The sequence below is a fragment of the Nanorana parkeri genome, unplaced genomic scaffold, assembly GCF_000935625.1.
Source record: "Nanorana parkeri isolate BGI_ZX_2015 unplaced genomic scaffold, ASM93562v1 scaffold8, whole genome shotgun sequence".
Taxonomy (NCBI): domain Eukaryota; kingdom Metazoa; phylum Chordata; class Amphibia; order Anura; family Dicroglossidae; genus Nanorana; species Nanorana parkeri.
The window spans coordinates 1158575-1178681 of record NW_017306276.1 but is presented as its reverse complement, the minus strand read 5'-3'; the positions used below and the strand labels follow the sequence as shown (position 1 = coordinate 1178681).

Sequence of the window (20107 nt, the reverse complement as noted above, 5' to 3'; positions counted from 1 at the left end):
TTATAAAGCCTGACTTAATTTAATTGGAAGTATTATGGTAAAATACACAAGTACATGGGAAGTATCTATGTTTTTCTTAGTTGTCTGGGCTGGAAAGGAGGAGTTTCATTTAAAATAAACCTGTTGTTGTATACTACCTAAACTGGTGATTTAAATAAACATGGACCTTTAGAGGTTTCTGCACATGCTTGCAACTTTCTTCCAAAGCACCCTGAAACACAGGCAAGCTCATTTGAACAAGTTCCAATGAGGTGTCAGTCTGTCAGTCATTTTGGTGTCACCCCTCCAATGGTAAGAAGTGAGACACCGGCACTCCAATTGCAATTCATAAACGTCTTTTTATTGACATAAATGTAGCATGAATACACTCCGTGCAACGTTTCAGGGTCTCATAGGATCCTCTTCATCAGGCAGAACAAGTGATCATCACTTGTGCTGGACCCTTAACCATTTCACTATGCCTCTGGCTATAGGTTTTCAGTCGTGTCTCAAAGTGTTAAGTACATAGGGAACTCTGGAAAAGTGTCTCCCCAATGTCTGCATTTTCCACTTCCCTGTGACATCATTGACTACAATAACCTGAATATGGGCACTAACATTTCCCTGACATCAAAGACAATATCTGCTATAAGTCTGTATGTAATTTGTCATGGAAAATCACATTATTTTGCATATATGAACTAATACCTCATATAGTCAATGATGTCTCAGGGAATCCTGGGAAAATAGCTACCAGACTCCTCCATACTTCTGGAAGAGAAAGTTGTTTCTCTTGTTGCCTCTTTTGTGATCCACCTCCAAAGACTAAAATGGGGGGTGGGGGCACTTTTGCTGGGTGGATTAAAAGCTAGTTTAATGCAAATGTGATGCTCCCCTGCCACTCTCTGGCCATTACATTCACCTGGCACACATTCATGATAAGGCGAATGTGACTGGGTGAATTTAACAAGCGCAAATGCGGAAAAAAGATTTGCCTGTGTATTTGTCAGCATATCCTTTATAAATATACCCTTTATATGTAATCTGATGTCTGCTCAATAAATGTCCACATCCTACAGAAAATTATAGCCAAGGAAGAAAGCTGCTCATACATTTTAACATATTTGAAATACATAAACCTGTTTGGTGAGACACTGTTGAGTGTGTGTGTGTGTGTGTGTGTGGCGCTGCGCTATTTCTTACTCATTCATTCATTAAAAATAATTAAATGCAGCAACAGGATGGAGAGTGCCTTACTTTGAATTTGCCATGGCCATAGTGGTGGCCAAGTCTGCTTACTTGGAGTCCCCAAGTGATATAAGGTGAAAGTAAATCACCCAAGCCTCTACTATTGATCAGGAATTAAGCTATTTGATTTAAGTGTATTTCCTCTAAAATTAGACTATGTTTGAACCCAGCTCTGACATCTGCATTATCTAAGGGGACATTTAAACAGACATAGTGATCAGTGGAGGGAGGTCTGATCGGCTACACCCCTCTCAAATTAGTATAGAAAATGAAATAGGATAAGTGCAGGTCTTATCCTATCAATATACAATAAATTGGGGGCTTTTAAACCAGCACATCAGATCAAACAATGAAAAGCGACAAATTTATTACAATTTAAATTTGTATTATTACATATTCATGTTAAAAGGCAATAAAACATTTACATAAAACCAACAGGTATTTGTGCTGCTCCTTACAACCAATTTTATACATTGTTTACTTACCAAAGTGGTATACAAAGTTGTCCCATTCATTGCCTTTTAAAATTAATATGTAATAATAAGAATGTAAATTGTAATATATGTGTCGCTTTTCATTGTTTGGTCTGATCTGCTGGTTTAAAAGCCCCCAATTTATATTGATAGGATAAAGCCTACACTTATCCTATTTCATTTTCTATTATCTAAGGGAAGTGTACTTTACCCTGCTCTTACTTTTCAAAAAACGTCCATGGGGAACATGCCCTTTTGTTTTGAGCCTTTTATAAAAGTCAAAAGAACACAGAGCACATAGTGATTCATTGCAGGAAAAGAAAATCCACGGCTTAGCTGGCAATAGGTTTCTGTTGTCCAAAGTCAACAAAGTTCTAATATATTTTATTTTCTTATTTTAGTATTTTGTATTTTTCTTCTCAATAAAGCTGCAGTATGGATTTAGCAAAATGCGTGAGGTATGATTCATGAAGTTATTGGGAAGGAACTGTAATGGGAGAGTTAATTATTTACCAATATAACTACTGAAAGTAGCATAACTATCTCAGCATTAAACAGAAAGGTCAATTCATTCAGTTGAGAGCACACGGTTATATCCTGGCCAAAACACCAAATGTCACACAATATGAATTACATGTCAACTAAAAGTGAGACGGCAAACAGACTGCCTGAAACTTTTCTGGAAGGCTATCTGTATGGAATGTTAAGCAGACAAATTCATTTTCTAAATACACCCCCCTATAAGGAATTTTATAATTTGACATATGAATTTAATGGGAATGTCCAAGAAAAAAACAACAACTTACATTCACAATCATTTGGACCCCTTCATAAAGTTTAGAGGGGTTACCATATCCTTAAATGCCCTTGTAAACCTGAGACTTTGACACCAGAAAATAAATGCAACACCTCCACTCACACATCTTTCACTAAGCTTTACATTAACACTCTCTTAGCTGAATGTAAATACAGCCAAAACCTTTTTGTGTTTTTTAGATGTGTGGGAGGGTTAGAGCCTTTGTCAGGTATTTATTGCTATATGGGTCCCCATTTGGGAGATATCTCCTCACTCTGACTGGTGTCAGACAAAACATCAAAAGAGAGAAAATCTATCTTCTTCTTGGGGTTGGATCTCTGAAGTTAACCATATCATGGATATGGAGAAAATGTCTGCCCAACTCTATGATACCTATTCAACACGTATGGCCACCTGGGGAGTCTGGATAGATTTTTGAGGTTCATCCTAGCTTCAGACCTACCTGTCCTATTAATATCCTGTACCCTAGTGGACTATAGTGGCCTTTCATGTCTATCATTTCCTTTTCTATCTGCCTTCTTCTTTTGTTTGTTCTGTTCTCTATTTTTCTATCTTTGGTGGTCCCCTAGATTTGGAGACTCAGAAGAAGCAGATTTGGGACCTTGAGAACCCTTAGCGCCTCCATGAGCATTTGATCACTAGGGGTCGGTCTCTGGCCATGCCTTGTTTGTATGTGGTAAGGCGTTGTGGACCCTCCCGTACTGGTATAATTTGATGATTTTTCAGGTCTGGCTCGTGTATATTTTTTCCACTGCGTTTTATGAGTGGGCTTGGGGGATAGTGTCTTGGCCCATGTTTGGGCCCTCGTGGGGACTGCAAAGTTTAATATTTTCTTATTATTGTATCTCTATGTACTTCTTTGGTACTTGCGTTTTCATATTCTCTTTTTTGTTGTTCTCTTCTTTTGAATAACCAAATACTGTAAACATGTATTCTTTGAAAAAATATACCTTCTTCTTGTCTAGGAGAAAGGTGTGAAACAGAAGCATTTACCTTTTCTGAAGTAATTCTGTGCTTCAGTCTGACAAATTTCTGGTTAACTGAAAAGGAGCTTTAAAAAACAGTTTGTAACTAGGCTATGAATCACCCACAAGCACAATACCCTGAATATGTCTTCTTCTCCTGTCTATGCTAGACAAATGAGTCATCACTTCAGCCTTTCACATTGTGCAGCCACAGGGCACTGAGAGACACTGAAACATGTGCTTCAATGTTCAAAACCAAAAATACTAATTGCTAGAATGCTAAATACTAAAAATGCTAGATCAGCGTCCCCTGGTCACTAGTTTTGGGTAGAGTGGGGAGGAATTAGAAACCCTTTTGGCTTTTACTGCTATCTGGGGCTCTGTTAGTGAGATTTTCCCTTAGTTACTGACACCGGTATAACCAGAGCAAAAGAAGGAAAATCTTCCATGCAATCCTTCCATATAGATGTTGGATGAAAAGTTTAGTGTAATATCACCATTTTGGTAGTTACCTAGTACATTTATATAGTTTTTTATTTTTTTTAAAGTCAGACCAAAAGTAGGCAATTAGAAGGTTAACACAATATCAACCACTTAACAAAAACACCGTCAAGACAAAAACCATGTGGCCTATCTACAGTGCTGAGATCCTGACTGCATCACTGGCTAGTGAAGGATGGAATATACAGTCTGTCAGAAGTGGGGCCCTTAACTCTTGTGAAAGAGTGAAATGCCCCTTAGTATTCTTGGCAGATTCTTTAATGGCAGCAAACGTTTAAGGCAGCCAGCTAGCAAGATTAGCACAAATAAAGGTGGCCAAAGGGCCTCTCACTACTGATGATGTGAAGGTTTCCTCAGGTTAGCAGTCCATTTCCCAAAAGCCAGAGGAGAGGTCACACCACACTCAGGGACTCCCCTCTCATGCCTCTGATTTTTCCCTCTATGGAGTCCACAGTCCAAGTCCCTGCCAGGCCATTTTGGGTTATCTTCTCTGCTGGCAGAACACAATACAATACAGTAGTTCTTTTCTCTCTGCTCTCCATAGCCTCATCTACAGAACGGTCTCTCAAAGCTCTACCAACTCTTTCTCTGCAGTTCTACCTCACAGACAGCTTTCTCCTGCCCCACACACAACAGTCCTCCTCTGGCTTTCCTGCTCACCACACAGCACAGCCTACTCAACAGCCTGGCAGACTACCCCTGGCTCAGCCCGACACACAGAACACTCCTCTGCATGGCACACTCTGCTACCTCATGGCTTGAGTTCCCAGTCTTGAATTCCTGCTGCACATTTCCAAGACCTGCCTCCCCCCAGTAGGTCGAGCCATGGAATGCTGCCAATCAGAATCCTGCTCTGCTCCCCTGGTCTCCTACAAAAAAAAAAAACCTCTTGATAGGGTCCCTGAAGGTAATTGGTTTGAGACACTTCTGCGATCAGTCACAGTTCATTATTAGGTGCAATTGCCCTGCAGTTGACCTCCTTCTTACCTGAATTTAACATGCTTCTAAACTGCATTAAAGAGGAGAGAAGCAGTTCAGACTTGAACAAAAGCCCATGTATGCGGGCCCTAAATCTTGTAGAGGGAGCTAATCTTTCAGTGTAATCCCATTGAAACATTAACAAAATTTCATAAATGACACTAGAAGCTATTTCTGGCCGGGGCTGTCATTGGATGTTCCCTTTATAAAACCTTCGAGCCCTGAAGATGTGTGTTGCATTCATTCTTCCACCATATTATATAGGATAGTTTCCTGGAACTGACTACATATATAGGAATTTTATCATAGAGAATAGCCACAATTTGTTCTGCCTAGTACCACCGTATTCTCGTTTCCAGTCTTCCAGAAATATTATAATTAGTTGTAATGGGCGATCAGAATAGTTTTTCCTTCAGACACAAAAAGAGGATATATGTTTGAAAGGGTCAGCATTCTTCCAACTATATATTATTACATTTACCTAACTGTGTTGTGTCTCATTGCAAACAATGTCAAAGACACAGCTGATTTGAATTCAATTAAATCCATCCATTATGCAGCAGTAAAATCTCCATGTGTCATGACTGTCTTAATAAAGCTAGAAAAGAGCTGACATTGAGTAGCATGTCTGAACCGTTATACTGTCCTGCAATGCAGTTAATACCCTTGTTTATTGTGTTCCTGGGCTCTGTGATATTGTACATTGAGATTATGAAATCCACAGTAGTGGCAATAAATCGTGCTCTGTGTGAGATGGCAAGGATCATCATTTATGAACGCATGCTGGTACACGTGTAGTAGCCCTCTAACAGAGCCTGATCAATAAATGATCTGTATAATATCAGAAAATCAATAAAGTTCAGTAGAAATAAATAGAGCAGCAATTCATAATCTTGTGATGGGTGCTCTAAGCCAGCAGTTCCCAACCTTTTTTCAATTGCGAAACCCTTTAAAGGGAAGTAAAATCTCGAGGCACCACAGTCTAAAATGTCAAAAATATCAATGTAAAAATATAAAAAATGACATGTGGTACCTCCCCGAATTTTTCTAGATATCTGGTATGGATCTTATAGACCCCATGTAAAAAAAATCTCTCAGAAACATGAAGAATCCCATTTTTTAATGGTGCCATTTACACCTGCGTATTGTGCTGCTTGTAGCTAGAAGAGAAGTGAACATAAGATTTTTTTGGGCAGAATCATGCATATTTGGCCCCATAGATTTCAACACGTTTTCATGCAATTTGATGCCCTAGCTTTTGCTGCTCCTAGTAACTAGCTTTCCATTGGCTAAAACAAATCACTCAAGCCTGAAAACGCCTAAAAAAGTGTTAAAAAAAACTTGCATTTAAAATGCTTCAGAATTGCCTGAATACGCTCACACTCAGGTTTGAATGGAGGCTCAGGCCCTTTCAAAATGAAGGATGTTGACAGAGATGAGTGGGACACGAGAGGTGCACATGATACATTTCAGGATAAAGATTAGGAATGCTCTAAAAATGCTAAATTGTAATATCTAAGTAAGTATCTAAGTAATCAACTGATCAGTGAAAGCGGTGCATTATTTTTTATTCCAGTCATCTAATAAGTATAGTCATATAATGTAAAACACAAATGAAAGATCACTTGCAAATAACAACAAACAACAAAGCTAGCTTTGCTATTAATCAAGATCAACAGTAGAAATCAGCTTTAAACAGGAAGTATAGCATGTCTGTTTTTCATTTATTAGGACTACTTCAGTTCAAATGAAAAGTAATCTTTTATTTAGCACATCGCTGGTGTTTAGGAAATCATTAAAACCCATTTCTCAGTTTAGCACTCTTCAACGTATTCTGACTCCGCAGGTTGAACATTGGCCCTAGAAGGTTCTGATGATAGATGAGTTTCTGCAAGCTGTGGCCAGCATTTTTGACAGCAAAGTCTATGCCCGGTATTACAAGGAGCACTGCAGTTCAAGCAATACTAAGGTATCTGACATATTAGAAATTAAAGGACCACTAAACACAAGGTTTAAAGGGTTACTTGAAAAGAAAATGCACAGTGCAGTCAAGGGTGCCTTATATACTTTTAAAAGCACAGGGTAGCTTTAAAATTTGCAGTTTAATTTAATTGCCATACCTTTAGACCCATCGTGAGTTACCCGCAGTGTGGCTGTGATTAGCACTGTCCTCTCTGCGATCTGGGTCCTGTCCAACGTATGGGACATCCCAGATCACAGGAAGGATGGCGCTGATTGCCCCATGGTGCTCAGTTGCAGTGTACTATTAATCTCCCCCCTCCACTGGTCATTGGTGGTCAGTAGAAGTGTTATTTATAAACCCTCATTGGCGGTCAATGGTACCACTTTTTAAACCTTCCCTTCCCACTCCGCATTGGTTAATTACCCAATCACAACCTTCTCCCCTCCACACCAGTATTGCTAGTCTTTGGTTAATTACCTGATCACAAGCTTCCCCACTGCTCTCTCTTTTCCCAAGGATGGGCCTTTACCTCTACTGTCAGTCAGAGATCACTCCACCTGACACTACAGTCTTTTTTTCAGTGCTAGGTGCTGGAATTCAGGGAGCGTTTTATCACCCAGCCCCCTGCTGCAGCTCTGCTGCATTCTAGTGCAAAACAGATGGCAGACCCAGCCCACCACTGGGTGGATCATACATAGAGAGCAGATGGGCTGTGTGTTGGGCACCAGGGATCTATACTCAGACAAAAAGGTTAAATAAAAGAAAAGAAAAAAAGGGCAGACCACATGGTCTTTTTCTGCTGTCACTCTTGTGTGTGTTTTTTTTAACATATGGGTGCATACATGCAACCGCCATTTATCTAAGATAGGAAGCACCGTGGTACAGGGATACACTTTGTATGCAAAAAGCAAACAGCCCCTGTGGCCAATAATTCCGACTCATCCCTTTTTGTTTCCTTTTCCTATTGGCCCATTGTTGTGATTGGCAGCCTTACTAATCAAACGGTGGTGCAAGAGATGGTGACCACAAGAACTGGCTGCTATATACATGCCAGGGCAGTGCGCTTTTGGAGCTGGAAATGACACGCAGGCCCTTGTACATGGGAACTTCACATTTTTCTTATAACTATGCATTTGCTTATTTTGGTTACTTGAGATCCTATTTAATTATCTATAGGTGCTAGTGGCTCCATTCCTGAGCTAGGGCAGAAATGGAAATGGGAGAAAATTCATGTTCCTTTTCCACTAGAAAATCTCTAAGTCTGAGGAGACAACTACTACTGCTTTGAGAACCTCATTCACAAAATAACATAACAGTCCAGTAGGAGTAGTAATGCTTTAATACCATTCCATCTTCAGGGATTATGAAAATTGACGTCAACTGTGTAGGCAGCAGAATGTATTCCTGACGACATTTGCTCCAAGTTGACCTGGCTTATCCCAAAGAGATAATTTTTGAAATGTTGCTCAAAAGATATAGTTTTCTTATAACAGTTTAAAAATAATGTCACCATCAAGTATCCAGAGAACAGTAGATGGTTTTATGAGTCAGTCCATTCTGTATGATTCTCGTATGGTTTAGTAGCAGAATGTTTGTTGTACAATTCACTTTACGGCTTAATATTCATATACAACAACTAACCTATGTATCAGCTCTATTCAAATACCATAAATAATAGAATGTTCAACAATAAGGGAAGCAGTAGATGGTAAGGCACGTGTGGGTGTCATTCCAGCTGATGCTTATTTAATGATAAATAACCTATTTAAACTCATAACACAAATGTATTTCAATACATCCCTCACTGTTGTACTTAAGATGTAGTGGCAAACATGTGCCTGATTAGGAACAGGAAATGTCAGGGGTTATAACTATATATCTGAAACACATAATAAGCAATATCATTGTAGAGTCTACAGTAAAGGAAATACTGTAATTTAAATCAGGAGATCACAGTCCATTCATCCAAGCTATAAAGTTCTATAAATACCATTATTGAAGACACTGGGTGTAATCATATTTATATGTTAGGCAAGCTTATTTGGTGTTGATGTTTAATTCACAACGGCTGAACTCCAGGAAATTAGCTAAATATACAGATAATATACATATATGAGAGTTATATTGCCTGCCAAAGGATCTGTATTTCTGGTCATCCAGTCCTGAGATTTACACAACTGTGCCACACAGCACAGTCTTATCTGGCAGCCAAGAAGACTCACATTTTCTCTACTTTAGCTTAAATTACACTTACAGGTCTAGTCCTTCCCCCAGCTTCTTACTTGACAGTGAAGTAGAAGCAGCAGACTGATAAGCTTATCTCTCTGACACTCTACACTCTCCTCCTAGCAGCATGCTCCTTGCACTGCAGCACAACTGACTGGTTATTTGAGCTGCTTTTCCCTCTCCAAGCCTGAGCTCTGCTCAGGTCATACTTTAGATACTTACACTGCTTGCATTATAAAAAGTAAGTTTAATTATGTATTAATGACCATGGAGCTGCATTCATTTGTATCGTCTATATCAAGCCTGGATTTCCACTAAAAAAATAATAACAAATATTTTTTTAATGTATATTGAGATTTAAAAAAAAACAGTTTCCATAGCAATTCCCAAGTTACAACAACAATTACATTTTACTCAACAAAATACATCTGCACATGCTGCTGATTGCAAATCAACACACCTTCTAGGACCTGATTTTTATATTCCGTACATGTACCCCCTAGAGCTCATATTACAAAAAAATTAAGAAGCCTGTTAGACCAATCTACAAACCTGCAATTTATAAGGCCCTCATCACACTTGTCTGGTGCATCAGATGCGGCTCTCTAATCGGGCCTCGGGAGGCCACAGCAGGCGGCTCTCTAACATGCCTGACTAGAGGGCCGCGTCTGCCTAAACCAGCCAGCCCGGATCGCCTCGGTATGCGATCCGGGCTGGCTGTATCAGGCAGATGCTGCCCTCTAATCAGGCATTGTAGAGGGCCGCCTGCTGGGGCCTCCAAGGCCCCCCTTGAGGAGCGAGCGGCCGCCGGATTAGAGAGCCGCATCTGATGCAGGCGAACTGGCAGCTGCGGCCACAGCATAGCCCCCACAACCAAGGTCCAGGGAGCCCCCACAACCAGGCTCCAGGGAGCCCCACTGACCTCCGGGGTAAGGCAACAGCATTTTTTAAATAAAATCCGGGGACATTTTTAAATGTTGCCGGGAACATAAAATAAACAGTTGACGAAAAAAGGTCACCAGCACTCAAAAGGTTTAAAAATGAATAAGTCCTTTTTATTGGACCATGGTGTCACGACAATCGAAAAAAGCCGACGTTTCGAGGCCACGCAGGGTCCCTTTCTCAAGGCAGAAAATGTGACCGTTTTTTCGTCAACTGTTCGTTTTGCACGGTGCCATCCGTGGAGTTACTGCAAGCACCATCCCTGTGTACTGGCCGGGATTGCTGAAAGGTGTGCGGAGAGCACCCTCACCCTACTGCAACGGGAACATAAAATAAAACATTTATTTTTTTATACTCGCCTGATCACTGGATCCACCGTCAAGGGCAGCCTTCCGTATCCCACGCTGTCAGAAACGGCATACAGAGCGTGCCGGCTACTATTTAAACCGGCGCACTGTATGCAGCTTCTGAGAAGATACGCTATTAGCGTAGCGGGAGCTATGCAAAATGCGCAGCCGGCTTTCTCGCTATGCCAATAGCGTATCTTCTCAGGAGCTGCATACAGCATGCCGGTTTAAATAGTAACTGGCACACGCTGTATGCATATTCTGACAGCATGAAAAAACGGGAGTCTTAGGTGATTATTTGTAGTCCTCTGTAGCCGGATGCCATTCTCCATAACTGTATAATGCATTGCTGGGATTTGTAGTCCTCTATCGCCAGTTGCCATTCTGCATTTTTTTCTACTTTACTACTACTGTACAGCACACACAGGGACCATGAGGAACAAAAGTATCCACCCTCCAGAAGGAAGGACAGTGTCAGCACCAATACAGAGATGATTTGAGGATCTACAGCTGAATGATACACAAATAAGATATATTTTTGTTAATAGTTAAGGTACTTGAATTAATTTTTAAGATTAACTCCTCAGTATAGTGACACTTTAATTATGTATTAATGACTACAGAGCTGCATTCATTTGTATCTTTTTTATTTGCCTGGGGTTCCAGTAAAATAATAATTTTAAATAGTTTATTCCATAGCAATTTCCAACAACAATTACATTTTACCCAACAAAAGACATCTGCACATGCTGCTGATTGCAAATCAACACAACTTCCAGGACCTGATTTTTATGTTCAGTACATGTACCTTCTAAAGCTCATATTACAAGAAAAAGCGGGATTAAGAAACCTGTTGGATCAATCTACATACCCACAATTTATAAGGCCCTCTTCACACTTGTCTTGTGTATTACAATGAACATTAAATGTGTTGAGCTAAGGCAGTATTAACTTTTAATGGGATGGCAATAAACCACAAAGAGGGAAAATTGGACAGGAACCTTCTTTGTTCAATGCAGTGCCCCACAACGTGCATATGGTCCCCAGGTTTGCTTTGTGGTGCTCTGAAACGTGTGAAGGGGTGTTAGGGAGCCAACTAAATGAATGGCACTGCAATGTATAGGCAATTGTGCATTATCATGTGTTGCAGTAATGAAACTTGTTTTACCATGTGTTACTGCAACACACAATTTATTCACAACCCCCACTGACATGGAAAACACAGCAGTTTTATAAGAAAAAAACAAAACAAAACAGTGGAAGGAAAAAGGTTAGTAAATATACTTCCAACTGCAGGGGATGACATCAACATACTTCCGGTGAGATCACGGGGAATGCTAAGAAGCCCAAATTTTGTTAGAAGATATCCAGCCTAGAGCTGGAACATCTTCTTGCAAGACCTGGAATCCTTGTCAGAGGGATGGGCATGTCACCTTCGCCTAGGAGCTGTGGATACAACCATATTTACCTTTTCCCTTTCAGGCCTTTTCTCTTTTTTTTCTTTTAACTTTAGCATTTTGGCATGCAGGGAGTGAATAAAGAAGTGGGCCTTATATTTTTAGAGCAAGGTTAGTTATAAGTATCCAGGGACCAGGAGATTCCACTGACCATTACAAAATGCTAAAGGAATTGTATCCCTAAACTTTGTGACACCAGGACAAAAAAAATATGAAGGAAACATTGAACTGGGACATGGAGGTACAGACTGGAATAATTACCTCACAGAGATCCTAACATTTCTCACAGAGATCATAACCTTTCTCACTCTTTGTTGCTGCCTCTGTTCCCACTGGAGTTATTTGCCATCACTTCCTGTATCTCCAGGACAGCAAGCAACAGGTCATAAAATATGACAGAGGATTTCACACGGCCCTACTCTATCCATAACAAAACAAAATATTTTGGCTAAAGATCCACTTTAAAGGCATTGGCTTTCTTTCTCATGGAGTTAGAAAGTTTCTTTATGAAAAGTAAGAAAATCAGTATCACACAGTGAATTGCACTCCAATCTACTTTTTATCAGATGCCTGCTGCATGTCAGAGACCCAGCATTGCAGTCAGAGGATCAGCATGACAACCAGCCACATGGCATTTTCAGAAGGTTTAGTGATGTCAACCCCTATATTTCTCTCAGCATAGTATTACATTAAAGTGTATGCAAACCCTATCAAATGTCTCTAAAGTAAAGTGTTTTGTTATATCTGTTCAAATGCAAAACATATTTGTTGATTTTGACAGAAATCCAGTAAGCTGAAAACTTCCTGGGCTCTGCCAGAGTGAGGGCCGGTTCACACCATGTCCAATGCATTCCAGCGCGATTAGCTGCTGAAACACACTGGATCGTGAGTGCTTGTACTATTTTTTGCAATCGCACTGGACCGCACCGCAAGCATTGATGTGCCACGCATTCTGGTGTAGGCGATCGCACTGCGGGAGGGGGCAGGGCTTCAGTGCCATTCACTTGAATGCACTGTCACGCCCCCTCCCACCCCAGAATGAAGGGAACCAGCCAGGATGCGATCCAGTGCATTCTAGCAGCTAATTGTACTGGAATGCACTGGAGATTATGTGAACCGGCCCTGACTGTTATTGGTTACCATTGTTCTCAGTTCTCTCTGAGTTATCAAAGGGCTGTGCTGTAGTCCTAATACACTTCTTCAAGATCATAAAAGATTAGTCACCAGCACTCAAGCATTCATAGGTCATACAGCCAATGTTTCAGGCCACACAGAGCCCTTCCTCAAGGTGACACAGGTGACCTATGTGATGTATTTACAATAGATCAGACTATGTTTAAACATTAAATGATTGAGGATTTACACAGCGCCATCCATTGTTATCCCTACAAGCACCACCTTCCTTAAATTGGCCATAACACTGTATTGAGTGTAGGTGGTGTCTACATCACTAACACACTTCCAGTCCTAGGGTGACAACACTACTTCATAGCTACAGTACAATGGCTGAGTGGTGTCACCTTAGGACAGGACATGTGTTACTGACAGGATCTCCAGGTAAAAATAAAGGAAACAAAGTCAGAAAACTATTGCAGCCACCACATCCAAGGACTGGTAAACTGCAATAAATCACATTTTTGTTTTTTTGGTTTAGATACACTAAGTGTGAGCTTCATGTTTGTTTTGAATTCTCAAATGCTCACAGCCAGTGCACTGACTCGAAATGCATCTGTTGATTCAATCTCAGCAATTTCAAAAACCAGGGGTGAATTTATCACAGATGATAGATGTTATTATATTCTAGGTCACGGCCATCACTCAGTTGAATCATTTATTCATTCATTCTGTGGCAACATTGACAGGATGATCATCCCATAAACACTAACAAAGCTAACGGCACACAATGTACGTAAGACAGGTACAGAAAAATGTTACATGTAATGTACTGTTTCTACAATAGCTTCTTTGTATCTAAATGTGCTTATCAGCACAGGAATGATACTCATGTGTTACTGAAAACAAACCACCAGATAGTCATTTATGCATTTCCTCCTTATTTCACAAGTCCCCGGGGCTTGAATGTTTCAGAACATTCATACCGTGACAAAAAGTATACAAGGGTAACATTTTAAAAAACCCAGTAAAACTTGGTCTGTACAATAATGGGTTTTCTTTAAAGTTCAACTCCAGCCTAGCCATTATTTTAGGTTTGTACAGAGAGGGGAATGGTTGGGACCTCTGCTGAGATTTCAGCCACACACCATTGGTATAAATCCAGAATAGCCTTTATTTGTATTCAATGAGATGTGCCAACGTGTTTGGGGGCTACAGGAAACCCCTTTCATCAGGGCTGGAATAATAGTGGATTAAAGTATGGACTGGGATGAGGGATCAGTGAATCAAATAGTTGCTGAGTACTTTGTATTTCGCCTGTTCCAGCACGAGTTCAGAAGCCCAGTGAAACAAATAGTTGCTGAGGACTGTGTACACTGCATATTCCAGCTCGAGCTCAGCAGCCCAGTGAAACAAATAGTTGCTGAAGACTGTGTATATCGCATGCTCCAGCATGAGTTCCGCAGCCCAGTGAAACAAATAGTTGCTGAGGACTGTGTACACTGCATATTCCAGCTCGAGCTCAGCAGCCCAGTGAAACAAATAGTTGCTGAAGACTGTGTATATTGCCTGTTCCAGCGTGAGTTCAGCAGCCCAGTGAAACAAATAGTTTCTGAAGACTGTGTATATTGCCTGTTCCAGCGTGAGTTCAGCAGCCCAGTGAAACAAATAGTTGCTGAAGTCTGGATGTTAATCCTCTATTATTCCAGACCTGATGATGGGGGATCCCTGTACCCCCAATTTGTTAATCAAAGCCTATTCTGGACTTGGTGGTGGACTGGCACCTTTATCTTTCAATTTCTTTCCATGAATCCACAAGGACCACCCTAAAAAAAAAACCCTGGGACCTACCAATCTCCACATGCCTCTCATCATAAACCACAAAAAAACAAGCAGTCCAGCACTAATCACTTTCTCCACTATACAAGATTTAATTGCTGACTGTGTCCCTGGAGAGATTTATTTTCAATTCCAGTCCCTGTGACACAGGAAAAAGTCTTACAGGAAAAAAAATTGATGGAATATCTCTAATGCAGACAGACAGCAACAAAAGCACATTTATTTGATTGAGTGGAAAGATGTTAGAGCATTAGAGATTTTGATTGCTTTATGTTTTTTCAGGTCCATGAGACATCATGCCCTCTCATTTCCTGCCCAGGTATCACTGAGATAGGAAATGTACCGAAATGTAACTGGTCAGTCCAACAACAATCAGGGGAAATCAGAAAAAGTGTAATTGAGAGACACAAGAAAAGTGTCTGAGGGTTACAGGAATAGTGTTATTTGCACCAAATTCGTGTACAAGGCTGCATAGCATTCACGAATTTGGTGCAAACCAGTGTAACTGTCGCTGGCTTGCAAGAGAGACTTTGGGACAAATATATTAACACTGATAAAGTACATACAGGTAGATGTGTCCCATCTCTGTCCAAAGTGTCACATACTGTATGTGCCCGAGACAGATTTCAGTGGGATCCTCGGTCTCAAGGAATGTCATACCTGAGGTATGTGTCATATACTGCAACAGACATATACAATATGATCGTGTGGCAGACTAGTTACACCAAAAAGTACTTGGTCTTACTTTGCATCACTTCTCTTATTACTGAACTGTTACATTTTATTTATTTAGTTTGTCCTAAGCACAGCGCCAGAATAAAATATGCCGCAAACAAGAACTACTTAAATTTGGCGCAGGAGTCAGTAGGGGTCTGGAAAATGGCACAGCACGTTTTAGAATTTGGTGCATGAGCACCAGAATTCTGGCACAAACATAATATTGAATTTCCCTGACTGTACTGTGTATATTTTAAACCGTCTCTGCACTTCTCCTTTAACATTTTGAGACATTGCATTATTCACAACATTAAAATACAGATTCATGCTCTTGTACAGATCCTATATAGAAATGATTCCACATCTCATTCTTGGCACCCACCTGAACTAGTTGATGCGGGGGACTTGCTGCGCCTGGATGGTCCTGGGCTCTTGGTTGTACTCCGACGTGGTATATTCGGAAGCTTAGTGTATGATGTAGATTTCACAACCCGACATTCTGAAAGAAAAGATACACCTTAGAACATGCTAATCTGCTGTTGTATCAACAATCCAGTGGGCTCAGTTCAAGACTACTGCTTCTCTACATGACTCAACCCTCGTTTAATAATATACAGATTCACTGTTCTCTATAGACAATCTCTACCAGGTGATTAATGTTGTTATTAATTGACGTTAGGAAAACTATATCATTATTACTGGTCAGCTGAGCTCATGAACAAAGTTTGCTTGTGCACATTTATTTGGCTTAACTCCTCTAATGCCCCCAATTGCAGTCTATCAATGAACAGGTGGACACCCTTCCAGCCTACCCTGGACCCTGCTGCTAAAATTATCTGCCTCTCGTTTTATCACCCCCTGTGTTATGTAAATAAGGAGAGGGGGGTGGTGTTCCATAGTTTACAGCAGAACTAGGTAGGGATGATAGCAGTGATTGAGATTTCAGTTCAACAGTAGCAAAGTCCACAACAAGATAGGAGCCGAGTGGATTTCTGGAAGGGTTAACAGGTTTTTTTTTTCCGCGCGCATCAAACAAACACATTAAATGGTATATTAAATGGACCAAAGGGGAGCAAATATTGGAAATGCATTGTTTGGGTTTACATACACTTTAAGGTGAGAACTATTACACTACACACTACACTACTTACTCGTGGCATCCCTCTTAAACAAATTGAGATAAATTAAAATCTATTAAAACTAGTCCACAAAATGATGATGATGAGATATACATTAAAATCAAAAGTCTCTTGTTAACATAAAGCAGCCGTAACACATGAAGTGGAATGTTATATGAAATACTACTTTAACCAGATTGTACTTTTTGTGCTATGACAGTTTAAAACCATTACTCAGTATCTGTTATGATATGAATCATTGCCATTAAAGATGTATTGTGCTCTATAGAATTCATTAATATCAATCAGAACATCTTTTTGTACGGTATTTTTAAGCTATCTATTGTATACTATATTTTATCATTCTAATCCACTTTCCCTAATGGTGTAAGAACAGTTGTGTCCTTGTGTTTCATGCACAGGAAATGAGAACATTCCTTTGATATAAGTTTGCTCTATTAATTAAATGTACCCCATGATTCGTCCTTTGAGCTTCCACACCAAGGTATCTGAAAATGGCATTAAAATTATATCAGAATCACTGTTATGTTCTCTTGATGGCCTGTGGAATACTTTAAAATATATGACCCGGGGTTGTATCACAGCTGATGTTCTTCTTTCCTGTTTTACCCGGAGGATTTTAGCTGACATTGTTTTGTTTGGGCTATTATTTCTCCAGCTGGTATTATATTAGCATCTGGACAACATATCTTACTGTTGATATACTGACTACTTGTATGCATTTTGTATGGAGAAAACATAATGTAAAGATTTACTGAAAAGTGCATTTGCAGATTTGATCTAGTCATTGCACAGTACATTCTGAAGGACCCTTCTTTAATTGAGTTTAATGGAAAAAAATAGGCTAATGGATTAAAACTGCATCTTGCAATGTTTGATGACCCAAATGGTAAATAATGGATTTTTAAAATGTAGTGCAGTTTCCATGCATGACACATGAAAGCTGCATTGTTCATGTACTAGTGCAAAGGATCCCTCAAGCCCCAGAGGCTTTAAATGTACTGTGGATGAAAAAGCATGGACTTCATCTTCTTGTTTCCGGGGAAGGCATTTACCTTTAAATGTTAACTGTTTTGTGTCATTGGGTGCAAATGTCATGGGTCTTACCAAGAACATATTTAGCTATTCTACTTTTACACTCCATAAGAATATAGGGGGCCATTCTACAGAGGCTTTGCAACACAAGCCTGGCATTTTGGATGCATCTTAGAACTCTTATGCCAAATTCATAAACGGCTGGTGACAGTCCCATAGTTAGGACCAACACATGTGACAAATTCACAAAGATCTTATTTCTGACACTTTTCTAATATGTCACTGTGGCTGAGACAAATTCATTAATGAATGCCACCATCTCAGAAAACTATCACAGTTAAGACCAAGGTAATTTTGAAGTAAACAGGGTCGTCCCAGCTTCCCCCCAAGCAGGGGTTGCTAGGATGCAATTGGCCCACATCATCATTTGTTAGGATGCTATTGGCCCACATCATCATTTGTTAGGATGCTGTTGGCCCACGGTATACCGTGTATAGTAGGACACTGTCGGCCCATAGCCACATTGGTTGCTATGATGTTGTCGGCTGAGCAGCTTCCTCGGTTGCTAGGACGCTGTTTTTCACACACCACCATAACATCCAAGCCAAATAAAGCTTTATTGAATTCTGTAACTGCAGGCACTGTGAATAACTTTATCCTCAAAGGTCACAACAGTGATTTGAGACAAATTGATATACAAATTGATATACCTAAAAAAAATTTGAATATTTTCTTCTTTTAGATGTGTCTGTGTAGCTGGATTTTGGGGCTTCCTTGTACAGTTTCAAAGTGACAGGAAACTCTGTCTGTCCCCATAGAAAAACTAGCTTCCAATCATTAACATACAATGCTTCTAGATCTAAAAAACCTTTGTTAAGACAGTTTTCTGCCAACACAGTACAGAAATGGTTAATTATGTTAAATAATTTCTCCCCAGCTCCACTTGCATTCCAATTGCAATTTTGTATATATTTTTTAAATTATGAGATGTGAATGAAAACATGTAAAATATAAAATAAGCGTTATCTCAATTTGGCTGCAAAAGTGGAAATACACTTTAAAGTTGGTAGCAGTGGGTTTGTGAACGACATATAGCATCTGATGTGTGTTAATAAAAAAAAAAGGCCAGATGACTTGATGGACTAATGTCTTTATTCAACCTCAAATACTATGTAACTATGTAACTATGAAAGCTGTCAAGTCCCTGCTGCCAGAATAATTAAAGAGAGATGAGCTGTGATTCTACTACATTAATCAATCTCCCTTTACTTCCTGGAACTTTGGCACATGTGACCATGCACATCATCTCAGGGGAGAAAAATGCCTTTCCCTGAGATCTCGTGAGATTACAGATGAGAATTCCAAGCAATGCTACTGTGATGTAGCCTTCCCAGTATGCAACACTTCAGCACATTACATCACTAATGCACAAGAGGACCAGGAAGTGACCAAGAAAAATATGTTTAACTATCATGTTACTATATGCAAGATGATTTCATATCAGCATGCAGATGTTGAGGTCCACTTTAAAGCTCATTTATTATTTTTTAATAATATTTACTGTACATAACTGAATGTCCATAGCCTGGTCACAGGTTCACTTTAACGCCTTAAGGACCAATGATGGAATTATTCCATCATGATTGTCCATGCCATAAGGACCCATGACGGAATAATTCTGTTATGGGTCCTTAAGGGGTTTAAGCTTCTGTCATGCGCTAAAATTAGCCCCAGATCGCCTATATTTGTATATGTCCCATCAAATTAAAGCCGTTTTTGTTCTTTAAAAAATTGTATATAATATGTGTTGGTGCAAAAAATGAGAAAGATGTAAATTGCGGTTGAACACACACATAGCAAACATTGCTTTGGTCCTTAACTGAAAGACAAGTATCTGAAGCTTGGTCCTTAAGGGGTTAAGTAAAACTTGTCTTTGAATCTACTCTTCTCAGCTGGCTGTTGAGGGGGGTAGAGATGACTGAAATGGGGGTCATTACCTGTGATAGCTGAAATAAAGAAAAAAAAAATTGTGCGGCAACTTGCTGTTTTATTCCTGAATATTGCAAGCTATTGCAAGAGTGTTCCTCCTTTTTTATGTTTTGGCTCAAGAAGGCTCAAGACCGTTTGTCAAATCATGGGAAATTCTACAGTTGCCTCTAGAACAATAGGTAAGGGTTTTCTCTTTCTACTGCTGCACATCTGGGACAGAAAGTGAAGGGTTATCTACCCAATGGGACAAAAACAGCAAATAAATTACAACACTTTTAACCACTCCCTACTCTATCCAAAACTAACCTCTCTCAATGGTATCAAACGAGGAACGACAGTTTTTTTGTAGCAGGACATATAGAGAAACCATACAGAGGAA

The 20107-nt window shown here is 39.9% G+C and overlaps 1 protein-coding gene across 3 annotated transcripts in view; it reads right to left on the bottom strand.

Moving 5' to 3' along the window:
* The window catches only part of DCLK1 (doublecortin like kinase 1), a 289474-nt gene that overhangs the window by 125050 nt on the left and 144317 nt on the right, over window positions 1–20107 (bottom strand). For all 3 annotated transcript variants that reach the window (XM_018554346.1, XM_018554338.1, XM_018554354.1), the window contains exon 5: window positions 15948–16064. In XM_018554346.1, coding sequence (XP_018409848.1) covers window positions 15948–16064 — 117 coding nt within the window. The remainder of the gene's footprint in view (window positions 1–15947; window positions 16065–20107) is intronic.